Genomic DNA, 26,221 nt, shown 5'->3' with positions numbered 1-26,221 from the left:
TTTAGGGGTCTCTTCTCTTCTCCCGGACCTCTAAATCCTGGGGTGACCTGGGGTTTCACCGTTGGCCATCTTTTCGGTCTGCAAATACCCCTATCTGGGGGTTTAATCCAATCCACGGTTCTAACTCGTGCTTACAATTCTAACACTTACGCTCCCAGTTGGGTCTCATCCCTGAGCCCCACACGGGATTCCAGCAGGTGCTTGGATGTCCAATGGGCAGCCAAGGCACCTCCCTCAGTCCCTCCTGCTTCAATAAAAGGCAACTCCATACTTCCTCCTGCAGGCACCAAAAAAACCTTGGAATCATCCTGACTTTTCTTTTCCTCTTGCTCTGTCTAATCTGCTAGCAATTCCCGCTGGGTCCATCATTAAAACACAGCCAAGTGCTGAGCCCCGCATCTCCCACTCCACCGGTGCCATCCCGTCTAAGCCTCCACACCTCTTGCCTGGGTTACTGAACTGACCTTTTATTACTGCGGTTTCTTCCTCCTCCTGTGCCCCGCTAAAGATCATCTGAACACAAATGCATCTCCCTGCTTGGCTGTGAACCCTGGAGTGGCTGCCGTTTCACTCAGGGTCAGGCTGAAGTCCTCACCGTACACGTGTACGGGGTTTGCATCATACAACGAAATCAGTTTCAGTGAGTTTGTCTGGAACCAAATCATGAGTTAGACTGTTGTTTCTATGGGAATATGAATTCTGAGCCTCCCTGCACTGCGGATTAAGCAAGCCACGTCAAAATTCTAAAATTCTGCAGGAAAAAAAATCCTACTGTAAATAAAATAAAAGACAAAAGGAAAAATAGGGGGTACAGGTAGGCAAATATTATAAACGGTACACAGAGAAATATAAATCTTTCCTAAACAAAGGAAAAGCTGTTACTCATAGTGAAAGGTGCATTAAAACCACAATATGAGACACCTATTGGCAAAGCTGTTTTAACCTGCTAATGAGCAGTGCCAGCCACGGTGCAGAAGGCGGGCAAACTGGTCCTCCCCACTGCAGGAAGTTGTTACTTTCCACCCAAACGTACAAGAGCCAAGAATTAAATCACAGGCCCAGGGTGATAAAGCAGAAAGCATGCGACCAGGATTTGAACCCAGGCCGACTCCTGGGCTGAGTCTCCTGGTCTTCTTTTCCTAAAATCAAATCCTGTTCGTGGCTCTCTGCTCTGGTGAGCAGTCGGGTACAAAACCCACCAGGGGGAGGGCAGCAGGGTGGGCACCTCGGCTCTTGGAGTTGCTCAATCGAGAGGCACAGAGCTTTAATTTGAAAAGCCACGCATCCGGCACTAATGAAGCCTATGGGCTCGGCTCACTCGTTTCTTCGCTCAATCAGCTGCAGATCATTTATCAAGCACTTTCTGGGCTCCCGGGACTGACCTTGCAGGGGAGGGGAAGAGAAAATAATAAGGGGGGGTCCACTTGCTTCCCCGGCCTGGCTTCCAGAGGCTGCGGTGTTCCTGGGATCTTGGCTCCTGCTGCTTCCACCTGTGGGGACCCTTCGGATTGCACTGGCCTCACTCATATGATGAAAAGATATCTGCCTTTAAAAAAAAAAAAAAAAAATGTGATATGGCCGGGCGCGGTGGCTCAAGCCTGTAATCCCAGCACTTTGGGAGGCTGAGGCGGGTGGATCACGAGGTCAAGAGAGCGAGACGATCCAGGTCAACATGATGAAACCCCGTCTCTACTAAAAATACAAAACATTAGCTGGGCATGGTGGCGCGTGCCTGTAATCCCAGCTACTCAGGAGGCTGAGGCAGGAGAATTGCCTGAACCCAGGAGGCGGAGGTTGCGGTGAGCCGAGACCGCGCCATTGCACTCCAGCCTGGGTAACAAGAGCGAAACTCTGACTCAAAAAACAAACAAACAAAAAAAATGTGGTAAAATATACAAAGCATAAAAATCGCCATTTTAACCATTTTTCCATGAACAGGTCAGTGGCTTTTAGCCGCTGCCACCCAGCTCCAGAATATTCGCATCTTCCACTGGGGTTCGAGAGGGATTGTCCGACTCCTCCGACCCTCACGTTGGAATTGATCTCATACGCTGCCCAGCGAAGGCTCTTGTGTCACGGGGTGGAAGATTCCCTCGTGAATAGATTAATGCCCTCCCCAGGGGCGGGAGAGAGTTGTTCTTTCTTGAGAGAGCTGGTTGTTCACAGCCTGCACCTGCCCGCTTCCTTCCTCTCCCGACGCGATCTGAGCATAAACGGGCTCCCCGGCTCCTCCCCGATGAGTGGAAGCAGCTGAGGCCTCCCCGGGAGCGGACACGGGCGTTATGCTCCCTGTACAGCCTGCAGAGGCCTGAGCCAAGTCTCTTTCCTTCAGAAATTACCCAGCCTCAGGTATTCCTTTATAGCAACACAAAGAGACTAAGACATAATCCCAAATGGAAACTGTGCCCGTTAAACAGGCGCTCCCACTCCCACCCGGCCCCTGGCAGCCACCATGCTCCGTCTCCGGGAATTTGACTGCTCTAGGGACCTCCCATGAATCACACCGTATTCGTCTTTTTGTGACTGGCCTCTTTCACTTAGTCTAACGTCTCCAAGGTTCCTCGTGTTGTAGCATGTTAGGATTTCCTTTTTTTTTTTTTTTTTTTTTTTTTTTTTTTTTTTTTTTTTTTTTTTTTGAGACGGAGTTTCGCTCTTGTTACCCAGGCTGGAGTGCAATGGCGCGATCTCGGCTCACCGCAACCTCCGCCTCCTGGGTTCAGGCAATTCTCCTGCCTCAGCCTCCTGAGTAGCTGGGATTACAGGCACGCGCCACCATGCCCAGCTAATTTTTTGTATTTTTAGTAGAGACGGGGTTTCACCGTGTTGGCCAGGATGGTCTCGATCTCTTGACCTCGTGATCCACCCGCCTCGGCCTCCCAAAGTGCTGGGATTACAGGCGTGAGCCACCGCGTCCGGCTTTTTTTTTTTTTTTTTTTTTTTTTTTTTTAAAAGAGACAAGGCCTCACTCTTGCCTAGGCTGGAGTGCAGTGCTGGGACTATAGCTCACAGTAACCTTGAACTCCTGGGCTCAAAGGATCCTCCCAACTCAGCCTCCTGAATAGCTAGGACTATCCTGCCTTTCCAAGGCTGAATAATATTCCACCGTCTGTGTGTACATTTTGTCCGTCCACCCACCCACAGATGGAGAGTGAGCTGCTTCCACCTTTTGGCCAGAGAATAATGCTGCTGCTAAGAATATGGGTGTGGAAATACCTCTTCGAGATCGTGTTTTCAGGTACTTGGGGTACATACCCAGAAGAGGTATTGCTGGGTCATATGGAACTTCTGTTCATTTTTAGGATTTGCTATACGGTTCTCCACAGCACCGTGAGCATCATCTTACATTCTCACCAACATGCGACGAGGGTCCGATTTCTCCACCTCCTCACCGACGCCTGTAGTTTTCTTCATGGTAGTCACCTCATGGGTGGGAGAGGTTACTGCAATGGCTTGGCTCTGTCCCCCAGGCTGGAGTGAGATGTTGCCATCGTGGCTCACAGCAGCCTTGACCTCCTGGGTTCAAGCCATCCTCCTGCCTCAGCCTCCTGAGTAGCTGGGACTACGGGCAGGTGCCACCATGCTCGGCTAATGTTTTATTTTTGGTAGAAACAAGGTCTTCCTATATTGCCCAGGCTGGTTTCAAACTTCTGGGCTCCAAGTGAGCCTCCTGCCTCAGCCTCCCAAACAGCTGGGATTACAGGTGAGCCACTGTGCCCGACCTCCATGTGGTTTTGATTTGCATTTCCCTAATGATAGGTGGTGCTGGGATTGCTTTCTCCTGCTCATTGTCCATCTGCGTATCTTCTTTGAGACATCTATTCAAATCCTTTGCTTGTTTTTAAAGTATTTGTTGTTTAGCTGTAGTTCTTTACAAATTATGGACATTATCCCCTTACCAGACATATGACTTGCAGGTATTTTTTCCCACTCTTTAGGTTGCCTTTTCATTGTTATATCCTTCAATGCTGGTTTTTTATGATATCCAACTTACCTATTTTTTTTTTTTTTTTTTTAGAATGGTGTACCACTCTGTTGCCCAGGCTGGAGTGCAGTGGAGTGATCTCGGCTCACTGCAACCTCTGCCTTCCAGGTTCAAGCAATTCCTGTGCCTCAGCCTCCCAAGTAGCTGAGTTTACAGGCACATGCCACCATGCCTGGTTAATTTTTGTATTTTTAATAGAGACGGGTTTCGCCATGTTGGCCAGGCTGCTCTCGAACTCCTGACCTCAAGTGATCTGCCCGCCTCGGCTTTCCAAAGTGCTGGGATTACAGGCGTGAGCCACTCACACCGGCCCAACTTACCTATTTTTACTTTTGCTGTCTGTGCTTTTGGTTCTGTACCTAAGAAATCATTGCCGAATCACGAATGTCATGAAAGCGCCAATGTCATGAAGCTTTCCCTGTTTACTTCTAAGAGTTTTACAGACTTAAGTCTTGTGTTTAGGTCTTTAATCTATTTTGAGTTAATTTTTCTGTCTGGTGAAAGGTAAGGGACCAACACCACTCTCTTGCACGTGAGTATCGCTTTCCCAGTGCCGTGTGCTGAAGATAATCTCTGTATTTTAAGGCCAGCTAATTAGTAACCTTCATTCCGTCTGCTACCTAATTCTCCTTTGCCACGCGGGGTAACGTCGTCACAGGTTCTGGGGATTAGGATCCAGCATCTTTGGGAGGTGAGGGTGATCAGGCCCGCCAGGACTCCCATGCGTCTCATTCACACACTGACTCAGGAGAACACAGCTGCCCTTTGAACAAGACTGTGAACAGTGAGCGTCTACTTATACACATTTTTTTAAACCAAACACATCAAAAATACAGTATTCAGGCTGGGCAAAGTGGCTTACACTTGTAATCCCAGCACTTTGGGAGGCTGAGGCAGGAGGGTGGCTTGAGGCCAGGAGTTCAAGACCAGCCTGGGTAACACAGTGAGATGCTGTATCTACAAAGACTTAAAAAAAAAAAAAAAAAAAAAAAAAAAAAAAATTAGCCAGGCATGGAGGGTGTGCACCTGAGGTCCCAGATACTCAGAAGGCTGAGGTGAGAAATTGCTTGAGTGAGGGAGGCTGAAGCTGCCGTGAGCTATGATGGAGCCACTGCACTGCAGTAGAGCCTGAGTGGCCGAGTGCCACCCTGTCACAACAACAAATTGCAGCATTCACAGAACGCAAAACCTGCACACGCAAGGCCAGCTTTTCATAGATGTGGCTTCTGCAGGGCACTGGGGGACTTGAGCACGTGCAGATTTGGGTACGGGAGGGAGGGAGGAAGTGAAACCGATCTCCTGCACGTGCCAAGGGACAACACTATTTCCATGTAACAGCAGGAGGTGTAATTCACAGAAAATACTGACAAACGTTAAATCCAGAGATGGCTTATGTCAGGGAAAACTGACATCTCACAAATGACAACTGGGCTGTCTCAAATGCTCTGTCATCGGAGAAGCATTATTATAACAATGACGCTAGGCAGGAAAAAAAAGAATATTACCACACCACACAGAATTCTCTGACTCCATTGCTGTCTGTATGCATTTTCACAACCACCATCAAAAGCAGAGCTGTCTTCCCACGGGAGGTTAAACGAGTGAGAAGGAAACCACCAGAGGGAATATGGGAGAAACCAAACAGAATTCAAAACACAGGCCTGGGGGGCCGGGCGCGGTAGCTCACGCTGTAATCCCAGCACTGGGGGAGGCCAAGGCAGATCACTTGAGGCCAGGAGTTCAAGACCAGCCTGGCCAACATGGTAAAACCCTGTCTCTACTACAAATACAAAAATTAGCTAGGTGTGGTGGCGGGCGCCTGTAATCCCAGCTACTCGGGAGGCTGAGGCAGGAGAATCACTTGAACCTGGGAGGCGGAGGGTGCAGTGAGCCGAAACTGTGCCGCTGCACTCCAGCTTGAGACAAGAGAGTGAGATTCTGTCTCAAAAAAACAAACATAGGACTGAGATGAGGAGAGAATCCTAATGTTTCAGGCAAAATAAGTCAAAATTATTAAAATGTATTGTTACCTTTTGTTAAGATATATTCAGTGTGCTCGATCAGACTGTGAAGGTGTATCCGGGCAATATATCTCAGGTTCAAGAAGGTGGTGGCTCTAGTACGCATCTGACTAGAGAGAGGGGTTAATTTTTTTATCCTCACTTTCAGATGAAGAAATTGGAGCTGAAGGTCAGCCAGGCAGGGGTCAAAAACCGTGCCCAGTCCATGCAGGCCCCAGCGTGGAGGACACAACAGGGCCAGCTTTCCTTGAGAGGCGGCTCCGGGCCAGTCCCGAGCCGGGTTTCGACATCTCCTCGTTTTGCTTTCAGAACTTCCTCTTCTCCTTGGTTAGAATTAAACACAGTGGTGGAGGCTGGGCGTGGCGGCTCATGCCTGTAATCCCAGAACTGTGGAAGGCAGAGGCGAAGGATCGTCTGAGGTCAGGAGTTCGAGACCAGCCTGGCCAACATGGCGAAACCCTGTCTCTACTAAAAACACAAAAATTAGCCAGGCATGGTGGTGCACGCCTGTAGTCCCAGCTACTCAGAGGTGGAGGCTGCAATGAGATTGCGCCACAGTACTCCAGCCTGGGAGACAGCGAGGCTCTATCTCAAAAAAAAATAAACTGATGCGAAAAATTAAACACAGTGGTGGCATGACTGGTTTCTTGTGTCAGCTTCTGTTGAGAGCAAATTCTGACGTGTGTGAGAAATCACACTGTTTACTGAGTGGCAGCAAAGAACACCCAGTCTACCCCACAAAGCAGAAAACTGCTTCAAGAATTATAAAGCATAACCAATATGAGTACGTCTCACACCAGATGAATCCGTTCTTTGAACACAGGATATGTGACCCTTTCCTTTGTTCTCTCTGAAGAGCACTTTCTAGGTTGTCTTTAACCTACCCTAAACATACAGCAGGTGCCTGGTTAGTTTACCTTTAACCAATGAAAGAACACAGCACATCGGCTTGTCAAATTTGTCACTGGAAGGTAGAGAATCAAGTATGTGGATCAGCGTCTGCTCTGGGCTCTCAGCTGGAAATGCTGTGAGACCCCGGGTGCTCCGCTCTGAACCCACGTTTTGCTTTCTATCTCTATGCCTGTTCTTAATTCCTTCAGCACTGCCTGGGTTGGGGTCTCCATGGCTGAGCTGGCCTTGGCAAGCTTTCCCAGGGCTAAGCCATCTCTCTCATTCAACATTTCCCTTCCGAGACCCAGCACGAAGCACATGCACAGTTAATACCATGTCAGCCCCTCTGAACATCTTGTGTTGAAGAGGCATTAGAGGGCAGCTCTTACAGGAGCAAAGTCAGCACTCTCCATTCTGTGCCCACACCTGAGTGCCCGAAGTGGCCAACAGTGGCTGCAGTGGCTCTTGGAGGTGCCTGTGCCAATAGGTGACAAAATTATTTCCCATGTCTGGGCATCAAGAAAGAAAAGCACGTCCGCCTCCTGCACTCCCTCCTCCATCGGGCTGAGACCAAGCAGCTGCCTGGCAAGCCAGCTCCTAGGCTGTTCCTCAGGCCAGAGGGGACCTGGGGAGTGAATCCAACTTTGAGACGGAAGGTAGTGAGCTAACATTAAAACCACCACATTTAGGACAGGCACAGCAACTCATGCCTGTAATCCCAGCACTTGAAGGGGCTGAGGCGGGAGAATCATTTGAAGTCGGAAGTTCTAGACCAGCCTGGGCAACATGGCGAAACCCCAACCCTACTAAAAATACAAAAAGTAGCCAGGTGTGGTAGCAGGCGCCTGTAGTCCCAGCGACTCGGGAGGCTGAGGTGTGAGGACCTCCCGAGCCGGGGGTGCCCAGGTTGCATGAGCTGAGATCACACCACTGCACTCCAGCATCAGTGACAGAGCAAGATCCTGTCTCAAAAACAAAACAAACAACCCCAACCACACGTTAAACGAAAGCGGCTGAGATACAGGTGCACGGGCTGTCAGGCCACGCTCGGCCACCAACGGAACAGAAACAAAGACCCACTCAAGATGGGTCCCGCTCCGGGTGAGTCCCTGCCACGCTTACCTGCAGGTCGCACAGCAGAGGGTGGGCCAGCGGGGGTCCTTTCTGCACGACCCCCTCCCTCCGTCACACCGTCCTCCAGCCCCGATTGTCGCCCACCCTCCTGGGCCTTTCCCCTGGTTCAAAGCCTCCTTTCTTCTCACCCAGCAGACAGGCCTCACCGTGAGGGCTCCGACCTGTGATGCAGGGCCCACAGCAGCACAGTCGTGGGAGGGCGGGGTGCTCTCACGTTCTGATCCTGTGAGCAGAACTGGCACAGGTGCTGTTTACTAAACCAGAGGCAGATGTGGGGATGGCCCAAGGGAAGAGGCAGTGCCCCGGGGGTCCGTCACCACCCAGGCTGGAAGAGGTAGCAGGCGTGTCACACAGCCCGAAAGCTCCCTGGGAGTGCCTAATGGGCAGGAGGTATGAGCTGGAACCCAGCTCCCCCTGCTCCGAGAGCCGCTGTTCCCCTCAGACTTTAACTTCCAGTGCCTCTGAGCTAAACGAGACTGGGAGCAAAATCCTCCTTATGATTTGAGAATTGTAATTCAGAAATGTCTTTTGTTTTGTTTGAGATGGAGTCTTGCTCTATTGCCAGACTGGAGTGCAGTGGTGCGATCTCGGCTCACTGCAGCCTCAGCCTCCCCAGTAGCTGGGATCACAGGCATGCGCCAATACACCCGACTAATTTTGTAATTTTAGTAGAGACGGGGTTTCACCATGTTGGCCAGGATGGTCTTGATCTCCTGACCTTGTGATCCACCTGCCCTGGCCTCCCTAAGTGCTGGGATTAGAGGCGTGATCCACCGCGCCCAGCCCAGAAATGCCTTTTAAGCACAGAATGTTTTATTTTGCTTACCTGGAACCTTTGTGCAAAAAGCTGGATGATCTGTGGGAGTAAACACATTTCGCTTCAGAAGCAGCCTTTTAAGGAACACTGAGAGGGAAGGCGCAGTGGGGTCTGAACCCAGAGCGGACTGTGCGACACACAGGACAGCAGGGGGGCCTCCGCCGGCCCAGGTCCGGGATGTGGGCGTGGGCGCGGCTGCCACTGCAGAACGGGGTGACCACAGACCAAGGCAAATGGATCAAAAAAAGTTTATTCTGGATTCTTTAATTAAAAAAATCATACCTATGAGGTGTGCTACAGGAATTCCAATACAGTAAGTTGCATATAAAACCCGACCTCACTGCTCATCGTGGTAAAGCAAGGATGATGAGAAATGCACCTCAGGAGCAAAAACGCGCTTCACGAGCGCTCTGCAACCCAAGCCCTGAGCCATTTCCACGTGACCTTCTGGAAAGACACACTGCCCACCTGATGGCATGACGGGACTGGTCCAGCCTCCTGGCAACTCAGGAAGGAGGTGAGTTTCCCACAAAGTGAGTGCCCACAGATGCCAGGACAGCAGTGTCCTGAGCTGGGGGGGCCTTGGGAGAAACACTAACTTATCTGCACTTCACACTGTCTAGCCTTCAACTGATCAAATGCTACCATAATTGAACAGGATGTTTTGGCAAAAATACTCCACCCCTATTGATGGGAGGAGTGTTCCTGGCGGCTCACAGCAGAGTGGGTACTGCCTTTCCTCCCAAGGCAGAGAGGCTGTGCTGCGACATGGCACACGCACCGCCACAGGCTGCCTGGTGGCCCAGAGACCATCTGGGTGACGGTCACGCATCAGCCTGTATGAAAAGCCAGGGCAGACGCAGACCTCAACTGCACCGTGAGTCCCGATCCAGAGACTGGTGGGGCAGGGAGATCTCCAGGGCTCGGTGACACTGTGCGGCGGGGGCAGGAGGCGCTCCCAGCGGCCCTCCTGGTGACCTGGGCATCAGGGGATAGGCACAGGAGAAAAACCAGGGTCTCTGCTAGCAGTCGCCTGATCCCGCGGGCCCTCACGGTATGACACAGACAGGATTTCCTGTCTGGCGTGGTGGCAGCTCCTGTGCTCTGGGGGACTTAGGTCCGTGCTAATTTCCATCAGACCCACCTCGCAAACACCGAGACTCTAGAGCAGCCACTTGATCTGGGACGGGGGTCCCCGCCCGCCGCAGGGCCGACCTGAGGTCTCGTGCTTGTCCTGGGAAGGCCTGACTGCACTTGACAGGCACGAGGGCGACATGCACTCAAGAGAACGCGGGCTCCCTCAAGCTGCCACGTGTGATGGTCAATTTGGCAAAAAAAAAAAATCAATGCATAAAACCGATGACCAAAGTCCTCCTAAAGAACGTGATTATAATATATTAGCAAATTCTGTGGCATAAACATTTTCAAAAGCATCAGCAAAAGTATTAAATATAAAAGCAATGTGTATATTCCCCTCCCCACCTTCCAGGAAAAAAAAAAAACCAAAAAAACAAAAAAACAAAAACAAAAAAAACAAAAAAAGAAACAAAAAACCCAAAACCTAAGAACCAACGAAGGCCTGATCTGTAGTGTGAGGACCCGGGGCGCAGCTCCGGGTGGTGGGGCCGGCCCTACTGCCGCAGCTCCACGTAGTTGGCTGGGAAGAGCCCGTACCGGCCCTTGCACACCCCACGCCACCAGCCGTCGTCAATCATCTCGATGTTGGTGATGATGTCGTCGGGGTCAAACGAGATCTCATCATCGCCCGCTGCGGGAGAAGAACACAGAGAAAGATGCTGAGTGCAAGCGTTTCCTGGCCTGCTGGAAAAAGAGGGCGCGACCTAGAATGAGCTCCCAGGCAGCCTGCTCAGAGGAGGTGCCCCCTGCAGAGATGCCGGCACTGCAGAGAGGCCGACAGGAGCTGAGAGATGCAAAGACATACAGAGCCCTTCACACAGAACGCCACCCACCCAGACCCCTTCCTCAGGAGCAGGTTTCCACCACATCACTCCACCCCCGCCCGCCCTCCCGTCCCTTCTCTCCCTGGCAGACACATCCGTGGAGAGGGCAAGGAGAAGGGCTGTCCAAGGTCATGGAGGTGTGGAGGGACGGGCGGGGACGCCCAGAGGGAAGCCCAAGGTGATGGCTGAGATGGGAATGGAGGGCGAGAGCCAGGTGATGAGAATCCACGCACAGGTGCCGAGACGCCAGACACACTGACACGCGTGCACGCGAACGCACGTGTGCAGAAGGGACTGAGCGTGGACGGCCGGTGCTCACTGGTGATAGAAGCTCGTGGTAGAAGGCCAGCGCTCGAGCTGACAGAAAGAAACGGGAAGCGCTTGGAGGTAGCGCCTGGGGTTGTGGGGAAGCCCACGCCACGCGTAAGATGCTTGTCAACTGCAGAGGGGTGGTGGTGACTTTGTGGACAGAGGGACAGGTGGACGCCATGCCTAGCAGAGAGCTCCACCGCGTGGCCTCCACGACCTCACCGCCACCAGAGCGTGGCACAGCCTGGCCCCGAGGAAACGCGGGGAGGGCGGATGAGGCCGGCGCAGAACTGAGGCTGCTCTTAAACCGCCAAGGCTGCAAAGGGAACTCAGGAGTGAGCGGGCCACACAGGGAGCTGGCGGCCGGGGCGGGACAGGCAGGAACGTGGTCTCGAGCATCAGAGGCATCTGTGCGGCCCCCTCACCTCGAGGGTGGGGCTTGGGAAACATGCTGAAGTCTTTGGGGTGGCAGGCACCCCTGCAGCTCTCCCAGGATTCTGAGAATGCTAAGGATAACGAGGCTGTGTGTGTGCAGAGATGGAATCCGAGTGAGGGACATGGAGTGTTCTTGGTGGTACGCCTGCAACTTTTCTAAACCTCTGAAATCATCCCAAGCAAATCATTCCTAAAAGTCAAAACAACGCTGGAGAGGCGATTCCCAGGAAACGCGCAGAGGCGGCCGCCCCCGGCCTCCCCTCCGAGCGGGGCCGCGCACCAGCCTGGTAGTCGTACAGGGCGACGGCGGTGATCCCCAGGTGGTTCCCGTACTCGTCGTAGGCGCCGTCCTCTAGAAGAAAGCCAGGACAGAGCTGAGCCACACCGAGTCCCACAGCAGTCCCGGCCTTCTCAAGCTTTAGGCGACACTTCCTAAGACTCTGTCCCAAGGACACGGGATGGCAGGCGAAGCCCTCCCTTCCTCTGCCCCTGCCCACCAGTCCCCGGCACAGTGGGGATCCTCCTGGGACCCAGTACAGGAGCTGCCACCCCAAATGTACCTAGAGCCCTTCTAGGCCGGGAGAGGACGACCCTGCAAGCAGGTGAACAAACCCAGGCTCCTGCAAGGACACCACAGGCAGGGGAGGGGGGCCCGGAGCTTCCCGCCCTGGGAAGGGCGCTGCACGTGGGGCGCCGGTACCTGCAGGGTAGCGGCCGGGGACCTCTGCGCTCTCGTACACAGCCTCTGCGGCGTAGGCCAGGCCCTGCTGGCTGCCGGCCTCTCGGTAGTCAGCGGCCTCCATGCTGTACACGGGCTCCAGCTCTGGCCCGCTCACAGGACCTCTGTAGCTCATCTCTGCCTTGAAGGAAGCCGCATCCTGGGGAAGGAAGGGTCACATGCCCATGGCACGGGGCCCCTGCTGGCTTCTGGAGAGCCGAAGCCGCACTGCCACAGCCAGCAGAAACCCACCGGCCATCTCATTCTCAGCCCCAGCCAGGACTGAGAAGCAGACCCGGGAGGGGAAGGCCAGGCCGGCCATCATGTTCACCATGGCGGCGAGTGCCGGGAGGAGCATGCATTTCTTTCTGGATGATCGGTCCTCACCGCTGTAACACTCCCCAGTCCTGCAGTGACCACATCCACGCGGCATGTTGGGAGACACGCCCCTGCCTGTGCTGTTGCCTGGGAGCAGAGCCTGCCTTTGTTGGGTTAATTTGGCTGACTTATTTTTTTAGGCCTCCATCTCCACACAAGGCACCCTGGCCCTGCCTGACCGCAGCTTCACCACATGGCTGCGGAGCAGCCGAGCCTGCAGACAGGGCTCTGCCGGGAACAAATCCCCCCTGCAGAGTCCCGTAAGGGCATCACTGAAGCATCATATCCAGCTACAAAGGCGTGTAGTGGACGCCTCTTTATTCATAACTCCAGCATCTCAGCCCTAACGACATTTCTGAACCGCTTATCACCAATGGTGGCTTTAATCAACGCTTCTGACCAGGGTCCACCTGATGTCACTGGCAGTAAGTGACAGAAAGCAATGCAGACAGCTCAGAACCGTGCACCCAGGAGCTCTGGGAAGAGCCGGTGGCCGAGAACTGGCTCGCCAGGGAGAGTAACCAGGCAGGGAGAGCAACTCCACCCTCAGCGCAGGCACCGGGACCCACGCAAGGGCTGAGTGTGTGGGAGGGGCAGGCCGCTAGGCTTTCTTGTGGCAGATAGCCCTGGCTGCCAAGGGGAGGATCTAGAGGGGGCCAATTCCTGACAAGCTGCCAAGGCTTAGCCCAGCACATCCCCCCAGGCCCTAGCAGTAAGGGCAGAAGGGAGCAGCAGCAGCAGCACAGCCCGGGAGGGACAGTCAGGTGGAGGTGAGGCCTCGGCCAGCAAGGCCCAGGCCCCAGACCCTGCCCGCCTCCAGGGCTCTCTCTGGGCTCCTGAACTGCCACAGACTGGAGTGTGCGCCCCTGTAACTCACTGGCTCCTGGGTGAGGATACATGAATCCACAGACCAGGATGATGGCTACAGGACGGAGAAGGCGCAGGGCCAAGGCCAGGAGAGGTGGTGGTTAGCACAGAGGTGCTGGCAGGGAGGAGGCCCGAAGTCAGAGTCAGGTGGGGCATCAACAGGCAGCTCAGTAACTCGGGGACGAGGACCTGTGAGGGGGTCAGCAATACAGGGAGGGCCGGAGAGCACGTCTGCACACACTCGGGAGGGGCTGCAAGGCGGGAGAGCTGAATGGGGCAAGCATAGAAGGCAGGAGTTCAGTGCCAAGGGAGGGCAGCGGCCTCCAGCACAGCAGAAAGTGGGGTGAAGACCCCCTATCTGATTATCTGCTAGCAGGTGACCCCAGCGGGGACTGCAGTGAAGTGGCCAGATGGCAGCAGGCTGCAGAGGGGTAAGAGGACAGCACAGGGGCCTACAACTGTCCCAACAGCACTGGGGCATGTTGCCCACCCCCAGGCAATGCTGGCCCACCCCGATCCGGCCCGGATCGCAGCAATGCTCTCAACGTCCATGCAGTGCTGCCGGCCTCAAGGGCTTCCTCCACTACACAAACAGGGCCTGGGCTCTGGCAGTAAGTCATACCAGTTCAGACACCAGACACCAACCTCATAGACGGGGCTCGTAGGCAGCCTCTCCTCAGCCGGCTGAGGTGGGGGAGATGAAGGGGGTGTCTGTGTTTTGGCTCTGGCTTGCTCCTGTGAAAACAAACAGCAATCAGAATGCTGCCATACTGCTCTGCACTGTCACACCTGCCATGTTTCAAAAGATGGCGCCCAAGCTCTAGACACACTCTGGGGGAAGGCGTGGAATCAGGCTGAGCCGGAGCACCAAGTCTCAGATCCCTCAGCACCCAGGCCCAAGGCTGAGCCGGAGCACCAAGCCTCAGATCCCTCAGCACCCAGGCCCAAGGCTGAGCCGGAGCACCAAGCCTCAGATCTCTCAGCACCCAGGCCCAAGGCTGAGCCGGAGCACCAAGCCTCAGATCCCTCAGCACCCAGGCCCAAGGCTGAACCGAAGCACCAAGCCTCAGATCCCGTCAGCACCCAGGCCCAAGGCTGAGCCGGAGCACCAAGCCTCAGATCCCTCAGCACCCAGGCCCAAGGCTGAACCGAAGCACCAAGCCTCAGATTCCGTCAGCACCCAGGCACAAGGCTGAGCCGGAGCACCAAGCCTCAGATCCCTCAGCACCCAGGTCCAAGGCTGAATCGAAGCACCAAGCCTCAGATCCTGTCAGCACCCAGGCACAAGGCTGAGCCAGAGCACCAAGCCTCAGATCCCATCAGTACTCAGGCCCAAGGCTGAGCTGGGGCACCAAGCCTCAGATCCCATCAGTACTCAGGCCCAAGGCTGAGCTGGGGCACCAAGCCTCAGATCCTGTCAGCACCCAGGCCCAAGGCTGAGCTGGAGCCCCAAGACTCAGATCCCATCGGCACCCAGGCCCAAGGCTGAGCCAGGGCACCAAGCCTCAGATCCTATCAGCACGCAGGCCCAAGGCTGAGCCAGGGCACCAAGCCTCAGATCCCATCAGCACCTAGGCCCAAGGCTGAGCTGGAGCCCCAAGACTCAGATCCCATCAGCACCCAGGCCCAAGGCTGAGCCAGGGCACCAAGCCTCAGATCCTATCAGCACCTAGGCCCAAGACTGAGCCAGGGCACCAAGCCTCAGATCCCATCAGCACCTAGGCCCAAGGCTGAGCTGGAGCCCCAAGACTCAGATCCCATCAGCACCTAGGCAGGATCCGAGGGGAACTGTGCTCTGAGGCTGAGATCACACAGCCAGTGACGCGACAGTGGCAGGACTGGGCCACGGCTCATGTCTTATCCACACATGATTAGACAAGTCAGGCAGACTTGGGAGCCTGAGTTGATGCTGCAATGGGCTGAGACTTTGGGGACCTTAAAGTGGGCTGAGTGTGTCTGCATATGGGATAGACATGAATCTTCAGGGGCTAAAAGATGAGCTGGGGTAGAATAATGGCCTCTCAAAGCTGCTGACATCCCATCCCTCAGATCCCATGCGGAGGGACTGTGTGTGTGACGAAACTACAGGTTCTGTGAGGGGGAGATCTCTGGACTGTCTGGGTGGACTCAATATAATCAAAGGTCTCTCGAGGAGCAGGGCAGGAGTGTGAGAACAGATGGGGGCGGTGATGATGAAAGCAGAGGCTGGAGATGGAAGGATGGGGCCGCGGGGCCGCCAGGAGGAACACAGCCCTGCTGACATCTCCGAGGACTTCTGGCTTCCAGAGCTGTAGACACTAGCGGCATGCTGTCTGTGTGGTGGTGGCTACGGCAGTTAACAGGAAACTCACTGACAGCCTACGGGCTCCAGTGCCGGACGCTGAGTCTGAGGGCAAGGTGGCAGGCACAGGCATACTGGCTAGGGAGCCGCCCAGGCAGGATCTGAACCCCGTGTGTCCACTCCAAACCCCCTCCCTCCTCTGCCTCCGCAGGCTGTCTCACTCTAACGGGAACAATGGTAGTGCTGTCTTGTCTTGTTGAAGAAAAAACCACCCCTGGTCTTGAGATCCTCGCACGGTTCCTGTCATCTATGGCCTTGCCTGACCCCAACAGGACAGTTGTAAATTCCCACGTTACCTGGTGCCATCCACAGGTTAAACCCATGAAGTACCACGTGCCGTGTGGCCCTGTAGCAGGGCCTGGGGTGGGCAGAGGCCGCAGCTGCAGAGCCACGCTTGGTAACTACACACACACGCATCTGTAGCCCCCGGCTCTATTTACGGCCCCCAAATCCAGCTGAGCACAAGGAAATTCCTTGCCGGCGGGAAGCCACCCAGGCTAGACCCAAGGCACCCAGAGACAGGCTTGAGCTCTGCCCCCGCCAGGGGCATGCTTTTGGCATCTTCCTCTGGGGGCGCTTCTCCAAAGCCCAGGGGCCTGGGTGAGTGAGGGGCTGTGTGGCTGAGCAGAAGCAGGGCCCGGAGAGCAGGCTGCCTCTGCACAGAGTCCCCTCCAAACCCCAAAACTCCACCCTGGGAAAGGAGGGGCTCCTGAAGGGGGAGGAGTGAGAAGACTCGGGCTGACATCTGGACAGGAGCTCCCTGCAGGAGGAAGCCAACATGACTCTGCTGTCAGCTCCGGGACAAAGGGCCGGGCAGGCTGGCGGGTCCTGGGGCTCGGCCAGCAAGGCCAGGGTGGGGCTAGCAGGCTGCCTGGAGCATCTTGGCCAGAGACTAAGCTTACATGCGGCTGCAAGTTACAAGCGCCTTAAAGGAGGGCCTTACAGGAGAGTTAAGCATGCCTTCCAAGGAAAACCTGGCCTGAGCAGGAAAGAATAGACCCTGCCCCAGCCCGAGCCCTCAAGCCCCTCAGCTCTGATCCGAGAGAGCGTGGTCCAGCCGCCTCCTCACCGCTCACCTCCAGCTTCCTCCTGGCCTCCTCCTGCTCCTGCCGCTCCTTAGCCATCCGCTGAGCTCTCTCCGCTTCCGCCTTCCGCCGGTCCTCCTGCTCTTTCTCCTTAGCAAGGTTTTCAAAGTTAGCTCTGATGTTACTTGTTTTGCTGGTCACTACACAGGAAGGAGGGAGGACGTGTGGCTTCAGCACACCAAAAACACAGTTCCTGGACAAGAGCCCCACAGCAGGCGACCTCCCCAGAACCGGTCACCCCCTGACCCCCGAGGAGGGAACGGTTCTTGCAGCTGTGCTCAGCCCACTGGCCTGGAGCCAGCACCGGGCGCCTGCCGCAGGACACTGAGCACCTGGTGCGAACGGCGATCCCCTAAACCTGGCACCAGGAAGATCTCTAAACAAGACAGCATCTTCACCGCCACACTCACATTCTTCAACAAAAACAGCCAATTTCCCTTAAAGACGTGTGACCTTGATAAAGCAGTTAAAGGTACCAATGTATACTGAAATTGATGTATATTGAATATAGTAAATCTCAACCACTGAGTATATTTTTTGATATTCTGTGTGACAAAAATGGACCAGAGGGCAGTGGCTCATGCCTGTAATCCCACACTTTGGGAGGTTGAGGCAGGAGGACTGCCTGAGCCCAGGAGTTTGAAACCAGCCTGGGAAACATAGTGAGATCCCAGATCTATTAAAAAAAATAGTAATAATTTAAGTCGAAAGTGGGGAAGACACACGAGCCCCCCCTGCTGTGTATAGGACTGTGGGGGCTGTTGCCTGTCTCAGGTACACAGATACAACTGTTAGGGCTGCAAGGTGACTGTTCTCTCATGGAATAGTGTTTTCTCCTGAAATGACAACTGACAGACACCACGGTCAGGCGAAGCTGGGTATCTGGCAGCAGTTTTCTCCCAAGTGAGTGAACTAAGCCTACTGTGTCAGGAAAAATTACTGTAGTGTTTGTCGCCAATGGGAAAACGCCAGCTTTCAAGTAAAAGAATTTTGAAAAATGGGAAGCTGCCACACGAACATGACAATTTCCACTTAGCCTCTGCCGATGAGGTTGACGATGACAGCAAGTGTGATTTTTTTGGTACTGTGTAATGAGAAAAGTGTCCGCAACTGGAAGCGTAACTCAAGAGATCCAGCACCTTCCAAAGCAGCAAGACACGGTGCTGCCCGAGCACGCTGGGGAAGCGAGCCCTTCACAGGGCCAAAGGAGCCGGCCGACAGGAACACTACCATCTGCCCAGCCTGGGCAGCACCGCAGGACTCCCTCACTCCCTCACTGCCCTCAAAGCTACGGATGGCCCTCCCTTTCCCAGCTGCCTTCCTAGGTAATTCCACACGTTCTCCCTAAGCAACGTGACGTCGACAGACTGCAGAGGCAGATGTGAGAACACAGCCGTCCTCTGTTAAGGAGATTTACAAAAACTGATCCAGGTCACTCTTCTAAGTGCTGGCATTATAGGCACGAGCCACTGCGCACGGCCCGTTTCATTATTTTTTGAGAAGGAGTTTTGCTCGTCGCCCTGGTTGGAGTACAGTGGTACAATCTTGGTTCACTGCAACCTCTACCTCCCAGGTTCAAGTAATTCTCCTGTCTCAGCCTCCTGAGTAGCTGGATTACAGGCACATGCCACCACGCCCAGCTGATTTTTGTATTTTTAGTAGAGACAGGGTTTCACCATGTTGGCCAGGCTGGTCTCAAACTCCTGACCTCAGGTGATCCATCCTCCTTGACCTCCCAAAGTGCTGGGGTTATAGCCGTGAGCTACAGCGCCTGGCCCTAGTTTTTTTTATTTTTAGGTGAACTGATTTATAACTTTCCAGCGGGTGTGGTGACTCATTTTGGGAGGCTGAGGCAGGTGATCACTGGAGCACAGTGGTTCAAGACCAGGTCTCTTTTAGTGAGACCTCAACTCTACTATAAATAAAAAAATTAACTGGGCACAGTAGCATGCGCTTATAGTTCCAGCTACTCAGAGGCTGAGGCAAGAGGACTGCTGGAGCCCAGGAGACTGAGGCTGCAGTCCTGCCTGGATGACACAGCAAGACCCCGTCTCAAAAAAGATAAATAAATAAAACATTCCTCTAATTTCTAAGATAGTCAGTGTCATCAAATACATCAACGTCTTAGGGGTTCCAACTAGAAGCCAAAGTGTCAAAGTGTCCTGGGCCCTCGAACTCCGAGAACTGCGGATCCGTGGCCCCCACGGTCAGGCAGTGGTGGCTCTCTGCGTCCTGGGCTAAATTTAGCACTTACTTTCACGTATAATATTCCCCAACTATCTGGTTCTCCCGGGCATGGCCCACCTACGACTCCATCGTGTGCCCAGCACAGAAAAGGCAGGTTTCGAGCTACCTCGTCAAGGGTCCAAGAACCAGCAGCGGAGACAATGTCTGCTGTCACCTGCACACAGACATCCTGACATCCTCCTCCTGTCGCAGCTGCGACCGAGTGGCGCAGGGAGCTGGGCAGGCCCCAGCTGCTGCTGGAAGCTGGACCCTTGTGATGATGTGCACTTAACCCCCCTCCTTGCTGTGGGAAGAGCCCCTCAAAACGGACCCCACAGAAAGAGCTGTCCACCACGCCGCGTCTGAAAGGTGACTCTAAACCTCTGCAGGAGAAACAGGATCTGCATCAAAAGGATCACTTCCCAGAAGTACGCAGCAACAACCGCGCTTTCTGCCAGCGGTGCGTCTGCTCCTGGCTCTGTTTCACAACTGTCCTTCCCCTCAGTGTTTTGCTGGGGAACCACACAGTGCTCCTGGGATCAGCCGGGACTCACCGGCTTCAACAGGTACCGTCTTCCGGTAGGCAGAGGGCACCTGGGCGACATCCTCAAAGGTCGACGCGTTCTGTGGAGACAGGAAGTGGGCGTCAGGAAGGCCCTTGTCCCTCTCCTCCACGCTCTGTGATGGCTCCTACCAGATGCAAATACCTTCCCTAGATCTTCCCGAAGGCCCAGGACATAGCCCGGAGCGCTCATCGTGGCCTCTCGGTTTTTCACATTATCCGAGGCATGAAAAATATTACCAACCACATTTGTAGGCGACCATGAGTCGACATAAGCATAAGAAAGTATCTCCATCTGCTCTATCATAAATCAATTCTGGGACCAGCTTCAAGCTCTTTCCCACCCTCCCTCGCCACCCAGAGGTGTGAGCATTTACAGGAAGACGACGCTGGGGACACACGCAAGCCTCGGGTGGCCTGTCCTCCACACTTCCCAGTGGTGCAATCACACCTCTCTGCTTTGTAGGGGACACAACTCTGGTCTGAGCAAACGATGGCGATGACTCTTAAGTGCTGACTCAGGCGCAGACTGGCAGGGCTCGTGGAGACCAGTGGCCGTGCCCAGGTTTACTGCAGGTTTCACCACCTCTGATGAGAAGCTCTGAGGCTCAGAAGCCACCAGAGCCCCCACCCCACGGCCCCTTTCTGCCCAGCACCTCCTGCTCGCCCCCATTCCTGACCCGCCCCTCCCTCCTCGGACCCTGCTCCCTCCTCCTGTCGGTCAGCTCCTGGGTCCACTCCGTGTCCCCTGAGCCGCTCACACCTGTTCAAAGGCAAGGCGATCAGCCTTACTGGGTCCCATCACCTGCCAGAATCACTGGAGACATCGCCTCGCCCTCAGGGGACAACCTCACCTCACAACCTCGGTTGTAGCCCCAATGCCACGATGTAGTGGGACCCGGGCAGTTGAGTCACCCTCTCTAAGCTTGGGGCTCAACTGCATAGCAAACCGAGACAGAGAGAAGCACCACCCCCTCCTGGATTAAAGACAAGAACCCCAAAGGCAGGACCCCCACGCTGCCTCCCCATGTGCTCACAAGCGGTCACCGCCAAACCATCAACGCTGACCACAGATACCCATAGCACAGGCAGCCCCTCAGGTTCCAGCCTCAAACCCACAACCTGTGGCCCACCCACAGGGGAGCTCATTCCCTCCACCCATCCTGGCGCTTTGCAAGGCCCCTGCCACCTCTGGGTCCCCTGCCTAGTGTCCTGACCACACACCTACTCCCCCTCCCCACTCTGCACGCAGTGGGCCCAGCCCCGGCCCTCCCCAAGCTGTCTCTCACTGACACCCACATCTGCTCCTCCCAGTTCTCCAGCTCCACAGTTGGCCCCACATCCACCCAAAGCGGATCCCTGCACTGTCCCTTGCCTGCTAAACTTTTCATGGTCGAGCATGTCACATAATGATGTGCAGAATGCTCTATAGCAGGCGTCCCCAAACTGCGGCCCCCTGAGGCCATTTATCCGGCCTCCCACTGCACTTCAGGAAGGGGCACCTCTTTCATTGGTGGTCAGTGAGACGAGCACAGTATGTGGCGGCCCTCCAACGGTTTGAGGGACTGTGAACTGGTCCCCTGTGTAAAAAGTTTGGGGACACCTGCTCTATAGCATTCGACGCTCTCCGGGGCTGGCTCTAGCCCTCCTCCCCACCCTCCGTCTGCAGCTCGGCTCCTTGAGAATCTACTGTGACTCCTGAGAATCTACTGTGACTCCCACCCAGGCCCACGCCTTGCCCTTCTGTGGTCTCCTGAGCTTTCTCCTGGTGAACTCCCAGCTGCCCTCAGAAATGGGCTCCCTGGGGACCCCAGCCCAAACACCTGCTCTGCCTGCCCACACCAGGAGTCCCCGGATGGCACTGTGTGGTCAACTGCAAGGCAAGGACTGACCCTGCCACCCGTGACCGCCAGCCATGCACAGGAGCAGGCAGTGTGGAGTCTGAGTCTCTGTGAGGCTGAAGACAGGAGACAATGCATCGTCACACAGGCAGCGCCGGCCGCCAGCGGGGCAGCCCCACACAAAGTCTCACACACTCAGGTTCCAACCTGATTTACTGTTAAGAATTTCAGTTCAAATGGACGTGAGCCCTCGAGGCCCTCACCGCTCATGCTGACCACCCGGGTTCCTGTGGCCGCCCAGGCGTCCACTGCTGTGCCGCAGCAGGTGCTGAGCCCGCCTGGCCTGCGCCCCCAGCTAGGAGACGGGCCAGTGCCAATCCCACCCCACAGCGTGGCCATGAAGGGGACAGGCCTGTCCGATTGCCACCGCCGCCGCCGCCGCCACGACGGAAATCACATGCGCAGATGGCGGCCAGCAGTGAGCCACGCCCACCCACAAGACACCAAGCCCCGGGTCTGAGTATTTACCTTATCCATCCGATCCTTCTGCACCCCATACTTCCCGCCGAATCCTTTGGAATAGTCTGAAACGTGGCAAAACACGACACTTACTGCGAGGTGGAGGCGGGCGTGGGGCCGACCGCGAGTGCATGCAGAGACGGAGACAGCCCAGGAAGGTGCGCCGCAGCGGAAGGAACAGCAACAGCCAAGCGAGGCTCTACTTGCAAGGCAAGCTTTGCTTCCACCCAGGGCCACGCGCCGCAGGCAGGGGAAGCCGAGCGCAGGCCAGGGGCGGGAGGGGCGGGCGGGGCGGTGGGCAGCGGGCGGCGGGCTGAGGGAGCTAAGCCGAGGAAAGAGGGCAGGGACAGGCCTGTGCAGCACGCCACTTCAATAGCACAGTCTTCCGCACCAGCACGGGCTTATTCTCATCTGCCTCCTGTGCTCCTGCTCTACTGAGCGCTAAAAAGAGGCTCAATCGCAGTTTGTTCTCTTGCTTTTTAAAAGAAAAAAAAAAACCATGTGGAAAGTCTACCAGCCAAACACTTCTGTTGCAGCAACACAGATCCACATGAAAGTCACACGGTCATGCAGAGTGAGGCCACGGAGAGCCACCGCCATCTCCATGCAGTCTGTGGGACCGCCCGGGGGTTCACCTGCCCAGGCCTCAATACTGCTGTGCGTTTCTAACGCCGCAGGTGGGAAGCCTAGAATCTGCCCCGCAGGGTTAGGGAATGATTGTTTTTCCAATTACGTGTTCAGGCTCTAACAAGTCAGTCCAGATTCTGAAGGTCACAAAGTAACTGCTCTAAGGAAGGGTGCGTAGCTGGCTTCACGCACACTGTGTGGCTCTGTGTGGAGATGTCACACATACGGTGTCATCAAACGGAACAAACGAGAAACCTCCCACCCCTGGCCAAAAACACCACCACAAATGACACACAGAGACCACGCGGGACGCGCCTGTCTTCCGGGCCTTGCTGCTACGAAGCCCCTGGTCAAATGGCCAGTAGCTTCGTTGGAGTAAACACCTCTCTTGTCATCTGGAAAGCAGGAAGGCCTGACTCAATGGCTCACCGCAGTCACATTAACGGCAGAACAGCCTCGGGCAGGATGCCACTGGAGAGCGGACATGCCCGGTCCAGAGACATCCTGGATGAGTCACAGGGTTAGAAAGACGACACCCACTCACTAACTGGCGCTTCCTGCCATACGCAGATCGCAAGCATACAGGGAAGAAAGCGAAGGAACAGCTCAACATCAGTGTCGCTCTAACAGATGTGGGTTTAAGTGCCCAATGGCCTGACAGCTGACAGCTGGTGACACAGGAGGATCGTGTTGCAGGTGCTGATGGTGAGCCCTGAAGTCTGTGCTAGAAGTGGCTGCACGGGAGGGGGTGGGGGAGGTAGGAGGCTAGTGGCAACTGTGCCTTGCTGGGACTCGTGCTTGGCCAGCTTCTCCTTGTAATCAAACCCCACGGCAGCAGAGTCCTGCCTCTCCGACTGAACACCGAATTTGCCTCCAAAACCAGTCTTATAATCTGAAAATCCACAAGCAACAGTCGGGAAAACAACCGAGAGAGAAAACACAGTTGGGTTAGAGTTACAGGAGCATGTGCAGAAGCAAATACTGTTTCCAGAAAGCAAGGGCTCTCCGGATCACAGCCTTCAAGATCCAACCCCCAGGCTCAGTGCTGGCTCAAAGGTCAATGCTAAAGAATGAACTGAAAATCCAAACACTCAGCCAAGATCCGGAAACAGGCTAAGAACTGTACTTGAAATAATACAGTAAAGGCACTCCAGGCTATGCAGCTCATTCCGAGGGTCCTACCCACACTGCAGATGAGTGTGCACCCGCGTCCCCGGGAGGAGAGGCCCTGAAGACGCGGAAGGCGCCACAGCTGCCTCAGCCCTGCTCCTGCCTGTCTCGGGACTGGCTCACCCTGGGAGGTTTCAGTCCCCTTAGACTCCTTTTCCTAGGGATGGGGGACCTGTTCTGACAAGAAAACACTTCCGGTTCAAACTAAGTATCTCCTGCCAAAAACCACAGCCCACTTTATAGACAAGAAACATGGACTAGGAGCACTGCTTCTTTTGCACCTTCTGAAGGCAGAAGACAAGCGCATCCCAGAAGTGCTGAAGGCTTGACCCAGCCCCCTGCTGCAGGCTTGACCCATGTCCCCACTCCCTAGCTGAACCCAGCCCCCTGCTGCAGGCTTGACCCATGTCCCCACTCCCTAGCTAAACCCAGCCCCCTGCCGCAGGCTTGACCCATGTCCCCACTCCCCAGCTGAACCCAGCCCCCTGCTGTAGGCTTGACCCATGCTCCCACTCCTCAGCTAAACCCAGCCCCCTGCTGCAGGCTTGACCCATGTCCCAACTCTCCAGCTAAACCAGCCCCCTGCTGCAGGCTTGACCCATGTCCCTGCTCCCCAGCTAAACCCAGCCCCCTGCCGCAGGCTTGACCCATGTCTCCACTCCCCAGCTAAACCCAGCTGCCTGCTGCAGGCTTGACCCATTCTCCCACTCCAGGGGAAACCCAGACCCCTGCTGCAGGCTTCACCCATGTTCCCACTCCCAGGGGAAACCCAGCCCCCTGCTGCAGGCTTGACCCATGACCCCACTCCTAGGTAAACCCAGTTTCCTGGGCACCACCCCCATGTCAGTGGGGAGGGGTTGTGACTACCCTAGCTGGAGGGTTTTTGGAACTGGGGGACTGGGGGTGCACAAAGGACAACTTCAAACAGCGAAGACAAAACAACGTGCAGCAGGCACACGCAGACACAACACACACCAACTGACCCAGCAGCAACAAAAACAGGCTTCCCAAACCATCTCCAGGACGGGCAGAGTCAATGTACCTTTTTGGGATTCATGCAGCTGCAATTTCTCCTGGTGATCCCAGCCAAGGGCACATTTGTCTTGTCTGTCTGTCTGCACACCAAATTTTCCTCCAAACCCTTTCACATAGTCTACATGCACAACAAAAGGCCAGAACCCATCATTAACAGGTAGCGTGGGTCACAGGTAAAAGTATGTTTTCAATAGCTAAATACACACGATTCACTCAATCGACCCTTGCCTTCTGGATCCCTGGTAGTATTTTAGATAACATCCACAAAGAGGCCCTCCTTGGAGAGTGGCAGAAAATAACCTGGCCTATGACCTCGGCATTGTGACTAAGCCAGACAGGACCCCACGGAAGCTCCCACGCATGCAGCTCCTGCCCGCACCACGAGGCAGCACAGGCTCACACGCACAACGCAGACGTGCGGAGCGCGGCCGCCACGACAAGCAACGCTGCTGGGCTGGAGCGTCAAACACGCTAAGGCTCCGAGTTCTGATTCAGCAGCTGCGTTTCTGGATTTGCCGTCTACGTTAGGGGCTGTCAGTGTTTTTTCTTCCCTGTCACATTAACAGCGGCTGCCTAGAGAGTGAGATAAAGCTGAAGACACCTTTCTGGGACTCGTGCTTCTCCGTTTTGCCTTGATACTCAAAGCCGACGGCGCTCTTGTCCACTTTGTCCTTGTCAATACCGTATTTGCCGCCGAAACCTTTGGAGTAATCTAAAAACAAACAACAAAAAAAGAATGACATAAAAAGGAGAAGTGAAATCAGTGGACATGCAAGGGTCTTAGCGGTCCTTAACAAAGTATTTGATCATTCAATTAAAAAAACACAAAAATCCCTCAGGTCCCCTGCAGCAACACCGAATAATACAGACAATATCTGAACGTGCTACTTATGTGCAATAACAGCAACATAAAGACTGGTCAGCAGACGTGGAGGCGTGTGCCTACAGCCCAGCTACTCAGGAGGCTGTCCATCCTAAGCAACATGGCAAGACTCCATCTCCAAGTTAAATCATTAACTATACATTTAAAAAACAGGCCAGGCACGGTGACTCACACCTGTATTCACAGCATTCTGGGAGGGCGAGGTGGGTGGGTCACCTCAGGTCGGGAGTTTGAGACCACTCTAAGCAGAGGCGGCGGCCCAGGGGCCAGGCTTTCAAAGGCCACTCCGTTTCACCAACTGAAGCAAGCAGAGGGATGCCAGGAAACAGGACACAACACAGAGCAGCTTCCGGAAACATCAGTTCACCTCAAAATGAAGCCACTGAGCATGTCACTCTGACACCAAACCACGACGCTCT

At 54.8% G+C, this 26,221-nt stretch overlaps 1 protein-coding gene across 5 annotated transcripts in view; it reads right to left on the bottom strand.

The window, feature by feature from the left end:
- Positions 1-9,093: 9,093 nt before the first annotated feature.
- The window catches only part of CTTN (cortactin), a 36,708-nt gene continuing 19,580 nt past the window's right edge, over positions 9,094-26,221 (bottom strand). For 3 of the 5 annotated variants that reach the window (XM_074401820.1, XM_039471534.2, XM_074401819.1), the window contains 10 exons: positions 25,521-25,631; positions 24,927-25,037; positions 23,496-23,606; positions 22,097-22,152; positions 19,720-19,789; positions 16,931-17,079; positions 14,159-14,248; positions 12,251-12,428; positions 11,831-11,902; positions 9,094-10,613 (listed from right to left, as the gene is read on the bottom strand). In XM_074401820.1, coding sequence (XP_074257921.1) covers positions 10,477-10,613; positions 11,831-11,902; positions 12,251-12,428; positions 14,159-14,248; positions 16,931-17,079; positions 19,720-19,789; positions 22,097-22,152; positions 23,496-23,606; positions 24,927-25,037; positions 25,521-25,631 — 1,085 coding nt within the window. In that variant the 3' untranslated portion in view covers positions 9,094-10,476. The remainder of the gene's footprint in view (positions 10,614-11,830; positions 11,903-12,250; positions 12,429-14,158; positions 14,249-16,930; positions 17,080-19,719; positions 19,790-22,096; positions 22,153-23,495; positions 23,607-24,926; positions 25,038-25,520; positions 25,632-26,221) is intronic. The other 2 variants (XM_039471535.2, XM_039471536.2) reach the window with 2 other exon arrangements.

Source organism: Saimiri boliviensis, chromosome 6 (genome assembly GCF_048565385.1).
Source record: "Saimiri boliviensis isolate mSaiBol1 chromosome 6, mSaiBol1.pri, whole genome shotgun sequence".
NCBI classification, from domain to species: Eukaryota; Metazoa; Chordata; class Mammalia; order Primates; family Cebidae; genus Saimiri; species Saimiri boliviensis.
Note: the sequence above shows the minus strand (reverse complement) of the source record. Positions and strands in the feature narration are given on the sequence as shown.